Source organism: Gymnoscopelus microlampas (genome assembly GCF_963454915.1).
Source record: "Gymnoscopelus microlampas genome assembly, chromosome: 1".
Classification (NCBI taxonomy): Eukaryota; Metazoa; Chordata; class Actinopteri; order Myctophiformes; family Myctophidae; genus Gymnoscopelus; species Gymnoscopelus microlampas.
The window spans coordinates 46,031,746-46,050,754 of record NC_139962.1 but is presented as its reverse complement, the minus strand read 5'-3'; the positions used below and the strand labels follow the sequence as shown (position 1 = coordinate 46,050,754).

Sequence of the window (19,009 nt, the reverse complement as noted above, 5' to 3'; positions counted from 1 at the left end):
GTTCTGATTGGTCAGGCCCGTCAAGGTTCTGATTGGTCAGGCCCGTCAAGGTTCTGATTGGTCAGGCCCGTCAAGGTTCTGATTTGTCAGGCAAGGGGACTATTCATGACATCACTATGATGTCATGAATATAGAATTAGATGTCTATATAAATATAAACAATGACTAAATAAACAATGAGTAATATCTAGAAATATTTAGTAATTTCATTTTATTATTCATTTGGCTAAAGTCTCCTTCTAGGTAAGTTTTTAGCGGCGCTAGCCGCTCTATACCTTTAGGTATAGAGCGGTAGCCCTCTATACCTGGCTTTTGCGTCAACGTTCTGATTGGTCAGACACGTCAACAAAGTGATTGGTCAAGCTTCACGTGACACGTGGCTATAAACACATTATAAACACTTATTGATGACAAAATGTATCAAAGGCGCGCTACCTTCACACAGGTGTGATTTTTTTAATATTAGAGTAGCCAATAATCTTTGTACCCAATTTAGTCGTTATGCCAATTAACTCCTCCCTACACATCTCTACTCCCACCAGGAGGACGATGCGCCTCCGTCCTACTCCTCCCGTTTAACATTATCCGCTGACAATAACAAAGATGGACACATGGGGCATTGAGGGAATTATGGGCATCACTTCCTGTTGAATGAAATTGAATGACTGACGACAGGAAGTGATTCCCATAATTCACTAGGAAACTTGTGGATATACGTTCAGCCAAAACGACTGCACCACGGTGGATTCAAACCCCCTGTTTGGTGGTGGACAGGCCCCTGTGCCACTGGAGCACCAGTATCTTTCCCCTTCTTGAGCTTAATCAATCCAGATGCACTAAAAGCTTTTCAAAGGCAGCAGAGGCATGTATGGCGCTATGTTTAACTTGAGCGACAGGATGATCACAGCCATTTCACAGGTAGATGTTACAATATCCACACACGTCAGTCACACCTCCGTCACCATTACCACCGACTGCAAGGTTAGTCATTAAGTTACAGTATGAGCTTTTAATACATCCATTGTAGAAAGTGGGTACTGTGAGAGTGTGAGTGGTTTCCTCTGTGAAAAGTATAGAAAAAAAGTATATATTTTCAAAAGCATTTGTCTGTCTCTGGTTTTCCAGATGGCTTAGAAATGTTCAAATATTTTTTCAAGCAATTTTCAAAACAGGGTTAGTGCTCCTTCTACTCCTTCCCTCTCAGCTTTTCTACATCTCAACAATAACAAAGGACTGACCACTCTCCGCACAGTATGTGTTCTCTGCATCGTGCCTTGGGTGCCAGAATGGTAGTGTGTTCTTCTCATGCAGATGCACAGCCAGAGAAGTCCATCTCTCCATAACATCTACCAATTCAGCACTAATTCAGCACTTCTGGATTCACCTCATCCAAAGGCCAGTCCACACCAATGCAACTCCTTGCAACTGCCATTGGGGATAATGGTTGCAAGGAGTTGCATGTTGCAAGGAGTTGCGTTGCAAATCATTGGTGTTGACTGGCCTTTAACAAGCGCTATTAGTTCACTTTAGTGTTGTGTAAAAAAAACAAAAAAACAAGACAACTTTACTTTGATATATTGGATTCATGTTACGTGTGTTATGTGTGTATTCTCAGACATAACACAATTAAATAATTGAACATTTTAAGTGAAGTAAACTTTACTATCAATTAATAATTTGGCGGCCCCCTACAATGACTCTGAGGACCACCTAGGGGTCACGGAACCCCTGTTGAATACCCAAGCTCTCTAGGGGCTTTAAGGATGGCTATGATGTCCCCGGTCAATGCATCCATCCAAAACGTTGGTCCCAACAAGATCTCGAAAACAGCTGGCTGGATTGACACGGAATTTGCTGTGTAACTTTCCGCTCCATAGAGGATGAACACTATTGATTTTCCTGATACAATGGCATTTCCTCTAGATATCTTACACATCAGATATCTCAAGTTTAATAGGCAGATTGCCATGGAACTTGCTGAGTGCATTCATAGCCTTGGAGGATGGACCCTACTGATTATGGTGACTCCATTTCCATGGCCTGTACTCTACTGTATCTCTATCCTTGAAGTCTGAAGTTTGTACAATATGCTGATCCTTCAGTAAATCTACATTATGCACGCACGCACGCACGCACACACGCACGCACGCACGCACGCAGTATTGCAATACCCTGACATGCATGCATGTGGGCAAAGTGTAATTTCTTCACGACCAAAAAGGGGTGTTTGCTTGTCAAGACACTCAGCTTCTATGCAGGTGGGTGCACGAACACTTGTGTACATTTGGAAAATAATCATCTCCCTCCTCATGTTCATTGTCTCCGCCAGGCCGAAAGGCGATTTCCGTGAAATTTTGCGCACACCTTCCCACTAGGCCGAGGAAGAAATGCCACCCTTTTCGCATTGGCCTGTTATCGCGCCACCAGCAGGTCTAATTAAGCAAAACACATTTTTGGAACAAAATGCCTCAAATCATGAATGCAATGTCCGATTGAAAGGCCTAAGAAGAAATGGCACCCTTTTCACATTGGCCTATTATAGCGCCACCAGGGTAACCGTCTTCCATGCCGACATCTCGCCACTCCGACTAGTGGCTTCCGCGTGCGGTTAGGGTTAGGGTGAGGGTTAGGTATAGGGTTCGTTAACGTCGGAAAGGCGACATGTCGGAAAGCCGCCATGTAACCCGCCACCAGGAGGCCACAATAACCTACCTGACCTGGCGGAGACTTGTGCTCCGAGGAGCACTTTTTCTAGTTGGCAATGAGTTGTGAACTACATGTGAACGCTAGTCAAGAGTGGGGATTCTCACCAGTAATGTGAGTCAGAGTGTAGCTGTCTGTTAGCTAGTAATTACCTAGGTATTCTGTGGGCGTAGGGCTAGGCTATCATTGACAAACATTAGAGAGCTAATTGTAATAATTCATCAGACATTACCAGTCAGTGAACTGTAAAACATTATAAATAATACATTAGATTGCCTGCAAATAGTTTTTTCCATGTAAATATAAATATTATTCAAGTATGAAATCAATTACAATCATTAGCCAATTAACGAAAAGAGGACTATCAGCCGATATACTGAAAATACCTCAAAATCATATATACACATATACTGTACATAGTTCAGTTAGATAATTCTGTCCACCTCAATGGGAATCTATGAAAGGTCTATGTCTGATGGTGCGCCCAGTCTTTTTGGAGTGAACTACCTTGGCCTACACTTGTTCAGTGAAATAGTCATCAGAATATCAATTGCGATTTCCTGGCTTCAGGTACAGTACAGTACCTGTGGGTGTATTCCTGTTAGTTGCAACTCATGAAACATGACATTTTAATTACTAAATGTTATACAGTTCAACCACTGGGTTAAATTTATTGATGAAGCTTGGTTTCCTCTACGTTCTATTTTCCTTCTTCTTTCCTTTTGATGTCATTGTGTTTAAGTTGCTCAGTGCATTAATGCACAGTGATAATTTAAATCTTTTTGTACACCCATAACGGGTCCATTTAACTCTCAGTTACAAATGGATAAATTAATCCTGATGATTTTACTTTTTTCAAATTCTTTATGTTTTACAGTTTATACCTGTTCTGTTTATTGTATCGTTGTTGTCCCAGCACTCTAATTATTTCACCACTTAACTATGGCTGTTTCACAAATATTCATGGAATTTACTCCGGCCTTGCACTTTGTAAGTCACTGATCAGTGGTTCACAATCAGTGTGCCGTGAGTGACACAATTCCAGGTGTGCCTGAGGATTTTGTAATAACAACACATTATCATTGCAATATACTGTTTAAAAAAACTATAGGCTGCAAAAGGTTATGAATCAGTACTTTGTGCACACTAATTTCCCAAAGCAGAGGCAATTTTTCCCCCGTTTACCTTAAAAATACATTTTAATTACATTTAACTTGGCATAACTATTTTGTGCATATCATTGGCATTTGCTTTTTTCATTTTTATTTTGCTTTTATTATGTTCACAGTGAGCTTGTAGATCAGCTATTATTGCTATTTTTGGGAATACGCAAAAGTATCAAATAGGGCTTAAATGGTTAAACCTTTTATTTGGCATTTGAAAATAAAAGATGAACGTTGTGAGCGAAGAGTGATAAAGAGGCTCTTTTGCATGGATATTTATACAGGTGTGCCTTGAGATTTTGAAATGCCCTTTGGTGTGCCTAGGGCACAAAACGTTTGAAAACCACTGCTCTAGTTTCTAGAATAGATAATAGTGTTGCAGCTTACAGTAATTGTACTTATATTGTGCAACACTCAAAGAGATTTCACTGATGTGCCCAACTTCAAAGGAATACCACAGGTGGGAATTTTGTCTGATGGTCTGTGAGCATAGTTTGTGGATAGGTCATCTATTTATTGGAACATTAATTAAAACAGAACCATTAAGCGTCTTCGCAATCAAACAAGTATTCTGGGTTGTTGTAACAAGTATCCTTGGCTACTGTTTCCGAGAAAATAAGCCAGTCCCTTCAAAGGGAAAGTGACAGTAACTTCAGATTAGATCTTTAAATCTATTAAATCTTTGAACCACAATATGAGTTTCATACAGTCAATGTTGGTTTATAGTCATGTCATATCTTAATAAAAATTAAGGTGAAAGAAAGAAATCATGAGGACAAGTAAAGAGAGAGAGAGAGAGAGAGAGAGAGAGATGTGAATGTGAATGTGTAGAATGCTGCTCCCATTACTAACACACATTCCACCAAATCTGAATCATGTCTCTCTATTGTCTGGATTTATTTGCTTTTGACTGGCCTTATGAAGCTAATTTTAAAAAGGTTTATGGAGAAATTGATGCCACTAAAACAGGAATTACAGGTTGGTGGAATAATTGCATAAATATCTCCAGAGTAATGAATACATGTTATAAATCTTAAGATCTCTTTAGGAGTTTTGACTCAGCCCTCATGCAAGTGCATGCACGAGAGAGAGGAGAGAGAGAGAGAGAGAGAGAGAGAGAGAGAGAGAGAGAGAGAGAGAGAGAGAGAGTGAGGGGGGGGGGGTGAAGAAGAGGATGGAGTCTCATGTAAATGTGAACACGCACTAAGAACCACATCATCGTGGATCTCTTGTTCTTGATTGGCTAAAAGCAGTGATTGCTATCTGATTATAAAGCTATTTAACACTTTTTAACAAAAACACATAAATTATACCATATTTAATAACATCTCGTCATAATGAAATATGGTTGTTTCTGTCTTCTGAATTAAAAGATTGAATGGCGATAGCACTCTCATTCAAAGTCTCATAAAAGGTCCTGAAGTCCTACTCGGCCAACACTAGAACAGTTGGGTATGGGAATAGCTTCACAGTGAGCCGCTCTCCTTCCTGCAGGATTCATACAATGGAAGGTGTGTGACCAAAGCTAAAAGGATTTTAAGACTCACACCATCCCATCAATAGATTGTTTGTGCCACTCACAACTATATTTCTTTTTTTTTTATTAATCATTTATTTTTTTTATTGCTTGAGTTTCATTTGTATTATAGCACATTTTTATCTTGTTTTGTTTTTATATATGGTATTGCACAGCATGTCACTCCATTTCACTGCACAAATTAACCTCTTCAATCTAGAATCAACACTTTTTTCAAAATCTACAATGCCATGCTTACAAAGCTACCATCTTTTCCCCCTGTTGAACAGAAGCATACACTTTACCATGTTTAAGTGCAAAGTATGGGTAAGTGCAATGAATATTTGCCAAACAGGGTAAGTGATCAAGGAACTAGAGTGCCAGGTCGGAGAACAAGGATATACTACGAAGTTAGGATAACAAGTAAGCAACTTAACATTCAGCAGACATGCTCCCAGGAATGGGTTGTAAAATGAACTGGGATAGACAGCTTTTTGCTTCTGTGCCCCACATACCTGCACTGTAGATTTGCAGCATCATTTAATAGATTTATGGGTCTTTTTGGTAACTTTTGTACACTCTTACAAATGGATAAATTCAAATTGAGGATTTTCTGTGTATGTAATTGCAAAATAGATTCAGTTACCAAGGCAACATCATTAACAAGAAGAACAGCATATTCTAGAGTGAGTTAATGTTATATCTTTATTTGAGATCATGAGCAAAAACACTAAATCACAGTATGTTAAGATTAATAATTTAAAGCATGGTTTAACAGACAAGGATTAAGATGTTCCTTGCGTCAATCTGAGCTGGGATTCTTTAACTTTGCCAGTATACATCCCAAACAGAGTAAATTTAGATTCTCTTGCTGTGTCCAAGGCCTATTAAAACAGGCCATCACTCTGGTCCTGTTGTAGAGACCCAGCAGAGACAGACCCAGGGCACTTTTTGGTTCACCAGCGCAGAACAAATACATTGTCTCAGACTAAACTTTGTCATGTCTGTGAAGCCAACTCTTCATTACATAACATACAGTAAGAACACAGTATTCACTTTATCATACTACACAATATTCATTTGTTATTATTGATTTATATACATACAGTAAAATAGGGATGGCATTTCAACTCCTCAGAAAGACACAAGGCAAGTTATAATGGATGAAGCTGGCATCATGCAGGACAGATATGAAAAGCTGTACCAATCTTACTGATATTTCTATTTCTCAATCTGTGGGTGTTCTAGAGGACACTGGAACATATTTTCCGCCATGTCTGATATTTACTGGAGGGACAGCAATGCGGTGTCCATAGTATCACTTGACCAAGCTCTGCCATCTATCCATTACTTTTACTGTCTACTGTAGTTACCATGACAGTTTCGTGACCTCATCAGAATCATTTGGCTGAAAGAGCAAACACTTAACTAGTTCTATACACAGTAAAATCCTCAGTGTTACTTTAACATGTACAAATGCAATCCAATTACCGGTAGTTACCTTTGTACGCTGTGTGAGTTACTAATGGACACTAACACTGAGGATTTTACCGTGTACCTTCTGGGCATTTCAGTGTGGAACATTTTGAGGCATTTCAGAGCTCCTCTCTCCTTGCATCCCTTTCTTGACACCTTTGTTTTCTCGATAGATGCTAGTTTACTATGTAGATATACAGTATGTTGGTTACTTGGTCACCAGTTTTTGTCATTTAGATTAGTTTTTTTCTTCTGTTAAGAAAGAATGTTATGACAGAATGTTGTTTGGGCTGGTGCTAGGCTTGATGTTCACCTGGTATCCTAGTTTATCTGAGACACTACATTGTTCTCTTTGCTTGTGTGACTATTTACCCTGTTGTTTGTTGATTAGGGTTCGTGCTTACTCTACTTATACCGATCTCGCACTTGTAAGTCGCTCTGGATGAGAGTGTCTGCTAAATCGTAAATTGAGCATAATAATAAGCATGTTAGTCGGAAGGAAAGTGTGGTGGAACATATCAGCTCAATTTATACACGATTGATAGTGTTGCACTTAATCAGTTGGGCAGACATCCACTTCCTGTAGCTGTTGGTAACAGTCATCATGGCTTTAATTAACTGGTTGTTTATGACAGCATAAAAAAAAATCTATTATCTAATCCACAAAGTATATACACAGTATGTTAACACAGTATGTTCACTGTACTGACACATCAGCCAGTCAAACTACCTAGAAAAAGCCTGTCAGTCAATATTCGTAATCCATTCAGTTCATTTAGCATTGGCAGCAACCATCTTAGTTTTACACCAGTTTACTTAGACCAGTGGTTCCTTGAGAGTGTTCCAAATGGATCCTTGCACGTCTGTAACTCTGAGAGTGTACCTAATGGACCCGTTGACCACTGATTTAGACTAACTGGTTGACTGGCTGATGACAAACATGAAATCTGTAATGAAACAAGGCAGACAGCCAGTAACCAGTAAGTCTGTCAACCAATGTTGTCTTTCAGTTGTCGTTTGTATTCAGCTTAGCTTTGAGACGGTTGATTTTGATGGGCAGCAGACTGACCATTTCCTGGCTCAGCTCCAGCTCTGTTTCCACGGCAGCGGCTGCCTCTGGGTGGAGCTCACAGTAATCGACCACGTTCCTGGACAAGAGGTCAAAGAATACAAATGAAGCGACCTGTAGTGCAGTTGTACATATACAAACAGTAGTTAAAAGAACACAAGGGATGACTTCTTTCTTTGACGTAAACTCATGAGCTCATATTCTACAGTTCTCAAAGTGGGGTCTGGGTACCCCCAGGGGTCCCTGAAGGGTTTCCAGGGGGTCCCCAGCAAAATGAATGAAAACATTTAGTCCCTTTAAAGCTATATACATCAGATTTTTTTTTTAAATCGAATCTTGTATGGGGTTCCCTGGCACAAAATGTATGGGGTCTGCAGCTAAATACATATTAATTTGGCGGTCCTTGACATGAAAATGTTTGAGAAGCACTGTTCTACAGAACCAGTGAGACCGCTGGGGGATTCCCGTCCCAGGGTTGATATCAGTGAGTGGAATTTGGCAGCTTGCCTTGTTGTCATTTACTAAACATGGATATTTGTAGACCATTCATTCACAGACTCAGGGGGCCGTAGCTGAATGGGTAGAGAGAGGCCGCCTGGGGATCGGAAGGTTACTGGTTTGACACCCCTGCCTGCCCAGACAATGTGTCAAAAGGCTCTCTTGAGAGGGTTAAGACACTTAACCCCTGACAGTTCCCCGGCTGAATTAATAACGGCCACACTTAAAGCACATTAAAATGGACACATTTTACATAATGTACAAATGTACAGTGACAAATAACAACTATATATACATACTATAATCATTATAATAACAATACATAATTTTGTCTCCTTTAGCTGTAGTCGGCGTATGTGTCACTGTACTTCTGCACATACAGAGTATGTGAATTTCATCCTCTGCACTTAATTGTTTTATTTCTTTATCAAGATATTTTTTGGGTTTTATGTCTTTATTGATAGAATTTAGTGGAGACAGACAGGAAACAGGGGGAGTGAGCCAGGGAGTGACACTCAGCAAAGGTCATCAGGAACGGGACTCGAACCCTAGGTGCCCAGACCAGGCCAGCGGTCCGGGCCCAAAATATTCATTTTAATCCAGCATGATATGATAAAGTGTAAATGTGTCCCCATACTTGTAGCTGTCCAGGGAAAGATTCAGGTTGTCCAGCTGAGTGGTGAGAACAGGACTGATCAGCCTGCTGTAGAGTCTGGCCACCCTGAACCGGGCCACAAGAGCCGGCCTGAGCACCTCCTCCTCCAGGCGCTCGGGAAACTTCCCCTCTGGGGAACGCAGAGAGTCCAGGAACATCTGGAAATACCTGGCGGAGGAGAGGCATTTCATTCATTTACTTAAGAGTAGCAGTAACCCTACCCGCCAGAAAATACATTGTACATCAGGGGTCTTAAGGGATATTTCACTTTCAAAAACAATTTGGGTCATTTTATCGTCTACTCAGGCTTTTGTGACCCACCAGACAGTTTTTAAGTTGCTTGAACCATGTTAGATTAATCGGAAACACCCGTCCTTGGTTCTGGTGACTGATATTGTCCTTCTAATACGTGAGGAGACCGTGTTTTTTCAATTACTTTTTTCATTTACCGGTATTTAAAAAAAGAAATTGGAAAATGAAAACAATTAAATACAATTTACGGCCCCCTCATGTATTAGGAGGGCAGTATGAGTCACCAGAACCAAGGACGGGTGTTTTTAATGAATCTAACATGTTAAAATGGAGTTTGAAGTTATAATGGGAAGGGGGCGTGTCTGATAAAATGAATATCAAATATCTAAATATTGAATCAAGCAGCGTAAAAACTGTCTCCCAGAGTAGACGATAAAATGACCCAATTTTTTTGTAAAGTGAAATATCCCTTTAAATGTATTTCAGGGCAAGGACCCCTTAGCAGAGAGAGAGAGATGAAGCCAGGGACCCCCCAGCTTCCTTGACTATCATCAGTGTTGTGTAAATCAAGGTTTTTTGTTTATTTCAGACTTGGCTCTGTACTTGGTTTGCTCCTTTTTCCTTCTACACCAAACCTCTTTGCCAAGAATAGCAGATCTACAAGCTCACAACGCCTCGCAGTGTGATGCGTTGTGAGCTTGTAGATCAGCTATTTTCGGCTAATGTTCCTCTCAAAATGGGGATGCTATAGGGTTCAAGTGGTTAATATTAAAAAAAAAGGTTCCTATCACACAAAGCTTTGGCACCAACCCCTGTAGTAACTCTGAGGACCCCTGTTGAAGACCCCTCTTGTACAGTAAATTAAGGGGTATATAGATAACATGTTTATTCAAATGAATAACAAAAATGTGTGTAATAAAAGTATTGCTTCCCCCAAAACATTATTGATTCTGAAATTGTGTTGGTTCGACAATTATTATTTAGTTTACCTCTGTAAGCTGATGGCCTCCATTATCCATGTGTGCTTCAGTAATTTTGGGGTAAGGTGATTCTTTTCCCTAAAGACATTCTTTGTGGCAGCCATTACGTTACAATGTAGCAAACCGATTGTGCCTCATAAATGTCATGGTGAAATAACGAACTTTGTGCAACAAAGTGTTGGAAAAGTGTGACATCTAGTGGCTGAATGTTGTCTATTGCCCCTTATAAGAAATCTGTGCTAAAAGTATAAACACATACAGATACATACACACACGCACGCACACACACACGCACACACACACACACACACACACACACGCACACACACGCACACACACGCACACGCACTAACTTGGTAGATGAAGAACAGAGGTGGTTGAATTTCTTAACAGTGTGGTTTTCCAGAGCCTGTGTGTCATCCTGTCTGTTGGCTAGTGTTAGCTTCAGGTCCATCATCTCGTTGTAGGTCTCAGCCAACTCAAACATCAACTGTCTGCGTATCAACAGATAGTACTGGGCGTTCAGGTCTATAGTTCCATAGATGGGATGAAAAAAAGATACACTTAGTCAAAAAGCAGCATTGCTTAAGAATTAGCACATAAACTACCAAAAAAACACACTGTCAAAGAAAATAATTTGTGCATACAACTTATGTTAAATAATTGTATTAATACATTATATTTTGTTCTAACATGCTTCTTCCCATCTCTCCTACTTGACTCTAATATATTCTTCAGTCTCCTCTGGTCTAACCTATAACTATTCTGTTGTATTCAGTTATATTCTTAAATATTATTTTAAGATGAATAAAGTCCGGTTCCCTTTGAGTTTAATGGTGGCCCAGTTAAACCTGATGTGACTCCGTACCGATGCAGATTGGTTCCATCATGTCGACTCGTCGTTTGTGCATCTTGCAGCGTCGTTCCAGGTCTTCCTCATAGAAGGCCAGGGCCCTGAACAGAGCACTGTGGTCCCGTAAGATCTCAACGTGGTCTGTCACATAGCCGTCCATCTCAAAGTACTCCTTAGCCTGGACAGGTCCAAAGAGAATCATTAAATATTGTACAAATATTTCTCATTTAAAACTTTCTCACAATTTAGACATTGTCAATTCCCTCCTGTGTGTTCTGTGGTCTCTGTTACTGCCTGCCCCCACTGAGGGGTAGACAACAGGACAGTGACAGGTTTCACTGTGAGAACACACGCAGAGGTTAACGCTTCGCTATCTCCCCCAGTTGTCCTCCTGGTTTTGAGACAATCATTTGTTCATTTGCCTAAACAAAAAGTTGTAAAATAGCTGTTTGACAGCCTTAAAACTATTTTTTACATTACACTGCAGTCTCCCTCCTCTACTACACCCGGCCAAGATGGAGGCACCACTGCCGGGTATCAAACCCGGGGGTCTGTGCTGGCGGGACCTGGGCAAGTGTTTAATATGTACTCCAGCTGGACACATCCCACATTAAATATAACTAAGACATAATTGTACACAGACAGATCGACATATAAATAGATGCATAGATGTGGGAATAGGGATAGTTTAACAACGCTTTACTACAGCTTAAAAAAGTGTATTTTACATATGGTTTCTGGTATTGCTACATAAGCAAAGCCATAGAGTAAAGCTATTACAGTTATGGGACCATAGAACAACGCCATCATAACACTCAGGCAAGTTTTGTAGCAATTCTATAGCTCACTCTATAGCTACACTAGTCTTGCATAGCCAGAACGGAGATCGCCTACCGTCTGTTGACATATAAATGCAACGTAGTGGCTAGGACTGGGTGAAAACTATTCCGAGATTAAAATAATCAAATAAAATACTGCATTGCAAACCAATGCAAAGATTTTAAGGCAGTCCTTCATATTGGGACGGTGATATGATTAATTTTCAAAGCAGTAGGCATAGGTTTGTTGTTAGTGTCCGTTTTCTCCGCTGTTCTAGCCACATTGAATTTTGATGGCTACACGAGACTATAGCCACACTGGCTTCTGTCCTGCTGTGTGAACTTCTCAAAACCTCTGAGTTGGTTTGTATATACCTGCATGCATGCTTTCAAACCTGCCACTAGAACTTAGAAGAGAATGGGGATCCTACTGAACTTCGGAGAAGAGATAAGTGTGTGTGTGTGTGTGTGTGTGTGTGTGTGTGTGTGTGTGTGTGTGTGTGTGTGTGTGTGTGTGTGTGTGTGTGTTGTACTGTATACCTGTGTGACATAGTTTTGTCCCACTAGAAACACAGCTCTGGCCTCAGTGAAGTCCAACGGGAACAGGTATTGCACCTGGAACATAGAAACTAATACTGAAGGCACTGATTCAATGAACTACTTGTTATTCTACTGTATTTCATTCTGGGTTTGAGTGAACTCTGAGACAGTGACAGTATTACAGTACATTTTTACAATACTTTTAAAACTCTAAAACCTTTGTTAGTTATGGTGGTAAAAATAATTAAAATGCTTATTTTCAGTGTACAGGTCAAAAGTGTATATGAATATTTTGCAAATAATATATAATTAAATAAATACTGGAATGGGGCTTTTACAATATAATGATAGATTTGAGATTCCAGTTTGACATACAACTTTAAATATGTTCAATACTGAAGAACAAAGTAATTGTAGTACTAAAAATAGAAATACTACTGTACTAGTAATAGTGATAATAATTTATAGACCTTCTCTTCCAGGCTGGCAATGGAGTCAAAGGTGTCTTCAGAGCCAAACACCAGAGTGCTCTTCTTCCCTTTCTCCTCCTCCTCCTCCTGTCTCCTCACTCTCTTCAACTCCTCCTGGCGATCCACGTCCAGGTCCCCAATGTTGTCCTGACCGCACACACACAGTTTGTTTTTAGAGTTCTAGGCCAAACATGCACTCTCCATAACCACTTTCAAACACACACGTACAGTCTGACCCACACACATGATTCCACTCATTACCTCTAGTAGCTTCTTGGTGTCTTGCAGCAGGTTGAGACAATATTTGATCCAACACCGAGCTATCTCTGCCCTCTTCTGTCTAAGCTGGTCTCTGCGTTCACTCTTTGCCTCACCTGAAAGACAGTGTAAAGAAAAGGAAAGAGCAGAAAGAGAGCGAGACAGAGGGTGTGAAAACAAAGAGAGGGGGCCACAGATAAGTTCTAAACAAGTGCAATGTTATATATACCCTTCAATCCTCATCCTTCTTAATCTTGACCTATCTGCAGCATTTGATACAGTCAACGACTAGCTTCTCCTGGACACATTGGAATGGCAGTCAAGTGGTAACTCCTCTTACTTGACTGGTCATACATACCAGTTTATTTTGGGAGGTTTCATAATCCTGTCTTAACTTTACTTCACTTCACTTTACAACAGATTCCATGACCATGTCATCTCTGCTGCTCACAAGTTCTCCTATCACTGTTTTTCTCCTTCCCTCTCTCTGCCACACAGGTTGAAGAGCGCACCGCTGCATGCCTGGCTGACATCTCAAAATGGATGTCTTCCCATCACCTCAAGATCAACATAAAAAACAGAGCTTCTCTTCCTGGGAAGTCTTTCCCCTGCAGGATCTTTCCAGTAACATTGACAACAGCCTGGTGACTCCTGCTTAAACTGGCAAGAACCTGGGATTGGTCCTGGACACTGGAACTACTGCAACTTCCCCTTTCCTGTAATTCTTCTTACTACTTACTCAATGTCTCGCTCATGGGAGAGCGCTCCCATAAGCGAGACATTGTGTGAGTAATACTCAAATAACCGGGGTAACCCCCTACTTACAGTAGATCCAACCCTACACTCCCGCTTTCAGACACTTCCATCAGCAAACACAGGATGTCTGTCCCTCCCTTCTTTACAACACCCTGGCCAGTGCTCTCAAGCGACCTAGAGTCTTTTCCCTCCTGGCTCCCAAGCTGTGAAATGACCTCCTCCCTCCTTCAGTAAGGACTGCAGACTCAGTCACCATATTCGCAGCTGTTCTTCAACAAATGCAGCTCTGTGAAGCTAGTTTAACTAATCTATAACCACAGCACAAATTTGATTTAAACTCATATAGCAATATTACTTACTCTCCTCTGCTGCAGCCTCAGAGGGAACCTCCCCTTCCAAGCCTGCTATGACAGTGGCTGCAGAGAGGCAATGTCTACCTTCCATGTAGCGGCCCTGAGAAACGCACACACACACAAAAGCACAAAGTGACATACTGTCACAGCACTGAAAGCTACCACAGCCCAGTTCCTGTAGGATTTTTCTCATAGCAGCTAAAAGTTTGAACCTCTCTGGAAAAATACACTGAAAGTAGAATTGCGAGAATTGGTGGAAATTGATCTTCTGGTTAAGTTGTCCCGCTATTTATTTGAATTACTTATATAATTTACATAATTATTTACAATATTGACAGGAAGGGCATGGTCAAAAATGCAAACACACGTTGCCAATAATACATAGTTATATTTGACATTTTCCTAGGCTGAGAGACAGAAACACATCATATTTTGATAACAATTTTTAAACAATTTCAGAGATATGTTAGTCATTTAAAGCTTCTCTTTGAGACATTCATTTCGCTGTAATACACCAAGCTATATATTTTTTTTTAATAGCTATTGTAAACCATGCCTTACCTTGGTAATGTAGTACTGTGATAATGTAGCAGCATTAAGAGCCCATTCCATTGGGTTGTACTGGTTTAGTTTTAACTGCCTCTGTAGTGTACTGTGACAGTAAGATGCAGCACGCTCAATTTCACCTGAGAAGCAAAATAAGTTGTATTTAATTTATTATCATCATCATAATCATTATTGAAATTATTAGTGGAATAATAGCATACTTTTGCACGCAGATATTGTTTTTGTGCACAACAGTTTCACTGTCAAGAATCATAATATTAGAAGAAACCAATTTCTGTTATTTTCTGTGCAAGCTTTTGTTCTTGCAAAGTAGCAATGTGTGGGTCATAAATAAACCCAAGCGTCCCACTGATAAACCTACAAATTTGGGTATGAAAAATGCCTACAAGTACCAAACTGTTGTTTAAATGAGAATTGTTCAAATATTTTACTCAGGTGTTAGAGTCCAGATCATGGGAATGTATCTATGACATATAATTTTCACCACTGTTGCAGGTGGGTGAAGAGAAATGCTGGCAGGTGCCATCAAGAGCTGACCTGCACATCGCAGCACAAAGACCTCCAGACTACTAAGTGTAGTAATTTGCCAACAAAAGCAGCTCTACTCACCAAGATTCTTATAGACCTGTGCCAGGTAGTACAGGGTATGGGTGTAAGCCAACTCAAACCTAGAGGGGACATGCAGATTACAGAGAAAGGGGAGAATGGAGTCAACACTCTAAGGCGATGCTAGGGTGATCACGATCGATTTTCTGGACATTCACTCTACTGCTCTGGGTGTAGAGGTCCTGGTGATGTGTTGCGCTGTCTTAAAACACCCTGGCTGGTGCAGCTTCTGTGCCATGCAGTGATGTCACCAGCCTCTCTCAATATGTAATGATGTGTGTGTGTGTGTGTGTGTGTGTGTGTGTGTGTGTGTGTGTGTGTGTGTGTGTGTGTGTGTGTGTGTGTGTGTGTGTGTATTACCTCTTACTCCTCTCCTGATGCGTCAGCAGATTCTCTTCTGTTGAGAAGTACTCTGTCATGTCAGTAGGGGGACTCCCTTCCTGAAATAAATAGTAAACAGGGCTCCTGAAGTCTACTTGTCCATCAGCTAGTAAAACAAATGCTAGTCATTAAACCATTTGGTAAAGTGTCTATGGAGTAGTAGCAGCAAGCAACTCAGTCAGTTATTAAATTGGTGCTGTGAGTACAACTCATGCATGTAGCATAGATGCATCTTACAAAGTGAGCTAATGATCATTCTTAATCATTCTTGTCAATAGTTGTAAGTGAACCAGACAGTAAACCAGCCTCACATTCTTCATGTATCGCAGATAGATGGACTCTGCCGTTTCCAGGAAGCCTTGAGCCGTCTCTGTCTCATCTCGGCCAGCCCAGAGGATGCCTAGTTGGTTCTGATGGAGAACACAAACAGCCACTCAGTAAATGTTCTGTAGCATTAGAGTGGTCTCAGACTTGAAAGCTAGATGTCTCATGATGAACAATAACAGACCGTTATGATTGCATAATTACCCTGACGTTAATGAATAAGGACACGTTCTCAGGTGACACAGAGCATTTATCCAGGAGTTTCATGCAGTTCATCAGATGCTCCTGGCCTGCAGACAGCTCCTCTGTCTCGACGTGGTTGACGCCCAGATAATACTCCACGGCCCCCAGCCCAGCCTGGGAGTCACCGCTGGAGCCTCGGGCCAAACCATCCTCCTTCTCCCCGTCCACTATCTGCTCGGCGGGGGGCGGCTGGTGGTCAGCAGCAGCCCCATGATCCCCATCCTCACCGCGGCTGTCACTGTCACCCTCATCGCTAGGCTGGAAGTCCTTCAGTGAGCAGTATATTTCCCTGAGCAGCTCTCTGGCCTTGTACTTGGAGCGGAAAGGGTCGTTGCCGGGGTCTTTGAGACATTCTACCTCGGACAGGTTCTGGGCGGTGGTGAATTTATCACAGAGAGCTCTCCACTCTGAGCTGTTGATGGAAGCCATGTTTTAGCTTAGCGACGTAACGCCAAATGGGAAAGTCGGTACCACTGTGTTCCATCAGGGTTGCCAGATCTGCTTATTATAATTTCCCCGCAAGATTTGATTTGAAAATAGCCGATCTACAAGCTCACAACGCGTCGCATCGCGACGCGTTGTGAGCTTGTAGATCTGCTATTTTCAAATAGCTGATGTACATGTTAAAGTACTGTTGTGGCCCATATTCGCTTCTTTTGGGCTGGTTTTCCTAGACCTAGTTGCTTGTTTCTCTCACAGAATCAGGCAACACTGTGTTCCATCCGTATAACTTGACGTCATCAGGTGGCCGGAACCACCAACCGGAACCTCCGGTGCCGTGCACCTCTAAAATGATTCCCCTAGTTTAAAATGTTTAGTTTGGTATAATCGTTTCGTTTACTTTGGTATAATAATAGTTTGGTTTGTCCATCTTTTATTCTAACTTGTAGCAGGACTAGAGAGACTGAAATAATTGATTCGTATTACGTGGGGAAAACAATGAGACGCAAAACCAGAACCCACCGCCAGAACACCACTCCCTCCCCCTTTTTTCTATACCGGATCACACGGCTCAGTTTAGAATGAATACCAGACTTTCCTCCGCGGTGGAAAGTCTACTCTGGTGAAGCAAAGTTAGCCTCGACCCAGCCTACTCTAAAGATTCCGTTTCCGGTTTGTGCCGCAGTGTTATTGTTCAGACCAAGATGTCTCAGACCCCTTAACAGACGACGTCACACTGATAAGAACCAGTATCCGTGCAATGAAACCCATTCCATCAGGTCTCGCTAGGACGCGCCTCACTAGCCAACACACAAGAGGGGGTTGGGGTGTGCTGAAACTAGCGCACCCCGAAACAACAGGTTGGGAATTGATTGCGTGAAACAATCACCTGTGCGTCCAGTCTCAATGTTAGTAAACAAATAATTGGTCGGCGAGGTTTATTCACTTCTTGGACTACATCGTTTGATGTGTCCACATTTTATTCCAACTAAAATGTGACCAGTGAGATCTCACTGTTCACATGCATTCCACAGTTGTATTGTATTTTATGAAACAGGATCTTTCATTGTGGGTTCGGTAGACGTCAAATGTACCGTACACATGTGTTGTCCTCCCACTACCCCAGTGACAACAAACTAGCCAATCACAGAGGAACTGACCCTCCAGGCTATGGGAATCGGTTCCAGCTCCATTTATATCCTGTGTTCTGTTTGAGTTCTCTCTCCTGATTGGATGAAATTGGTACGGCATCGACCTGAATGACCTGAACACATGTTTTCTGAGATGGAGAGATGGGGACCCCTGTTGGACAAACACGATATTGCTATGTGAATATAGACCAATTTCACCCATTAACCACTAAAACAAGCTCCTATAGATCTTGAGATGGTGTAACACTATTAATACTGGCCAGGCTGCCAGCATGGATTGGTTTTGACATTGAAATGTAAAATCACACAAGTATGGCATTTTTTCAGAAACATGGATGAGGAAAAAAGTGAATTATTTTGGTCGATGATGTTGTACCAAAACTGTGGAATATAAGATGAAAAATGTCACTAGCTCAAGATCATACATGTTATATTCGGTTCCTCAAGCTATATTGTTTTGTACCAGATTACTGACCAGATTGAAGAGTTTGAACTTTAGTCATGTTTTGTGGATTAGCAGTATGTGTACAAGTGTGTATGTATACACTAAATATACACACATATGCTAAATGCCTAAATTGTAATTTGTAATATATGTGACTTTGCTGCTGATCATTCTCTAGATAATCTGAGTTCCCAGAAGTTTTCGCCAGCTCTGGCGAGGAACTTCTGGGCCACAGCCCTGGTATTTGTGGGCGGGATGTACGTCACGCTCTGAATCTGAGCGGACACGCCTCTTACCGGTCTGAGAGCTGTGCAACTCGTCTAAAAAGTCCGACGAGAGGCAAACAGCAGTACACAACAATGGCGGCCGAAATTTCTCAAGGGGAAATTGCTTCCCGTCGATCCTATTTAGATGCATCACCCACTGCATGTGGATCCCGCCCCCTTTTCTTCATTGGCTGTTGATTTGAATCACAACGCAGTGGCCGCGCC

At 41.4% G+C, this 19,009-nt stretch overlaps 1 protein-coding gene across 1 annotated transcript; it reads right to left on the bottom strand.

The window, feature by feature from the left end:
• Positions 1 to 5,856: 5,856 nt before the first annotated feature.
• Positions 5,857 to 16,982, bottom strand: kifbp (kinesin family binding protein). Its single transcript, XM_084060334.1, has 13 exons — positions 16,443 to 16,982; positions 16,226 to 16,324; positions 15,894 to 15,973; positions 15,537 to 15,595; positions 14,922 to 15,046; positions 14,367 to 14,460; positions 13,255 to 13,367; positions 12,994 to 13,140; positions 12,524 to 12,598; positions 11,181 to 11,343; positions 10,666 to 10,840; positions 9,063 to 9,248; positions 5,857 to 8,006 (listed from the first exon to the last, which is right to left on the bottom strand). The coding sequence occupies exons 1-13, from the start codon at positions 16,908 to 16,910 to the stop codon at positions 7,865 to 7,867; spliced, it is 1,926 nt and encodes a 641-aa protein (XP_083916460.1). The 5' UTR covers positions 16,911 to 16,982; the 3' UTR covers positions 5,857 to 7,864.
• Between the last annotated feature and the right edge of the window lie 2,027 nt (positions 16,983 to 19,009).

What these genes read in the sequence shown, in the direction of transcription:
- kifbp (XM_084060334.1), bottom strand. Translation starts at nt 16,910, where the DNA reads ATGGCTTCCATCAACAGCTCAGAGTGGAGAGCTCTCTGTGATAAATTC. An exon ending in ACACCAAGAAGCTACTAGAG is followed by an intron (nt 13,141 to 13,254) that starts GTAATGAGTGGA and finishes GTGTGCGGTCAG; the next exon opens with GACAACATTGGGGACCTGGA. An exon ending in TTGCCAGCCTGGAAGAGAAG is followed by an intron (nt 12,599 to 12,993) that starts GTCTATAAATTA and finishes TCTATGTTCCAG; the next exon opens with GTGCAATACCTGTTCCCGTT.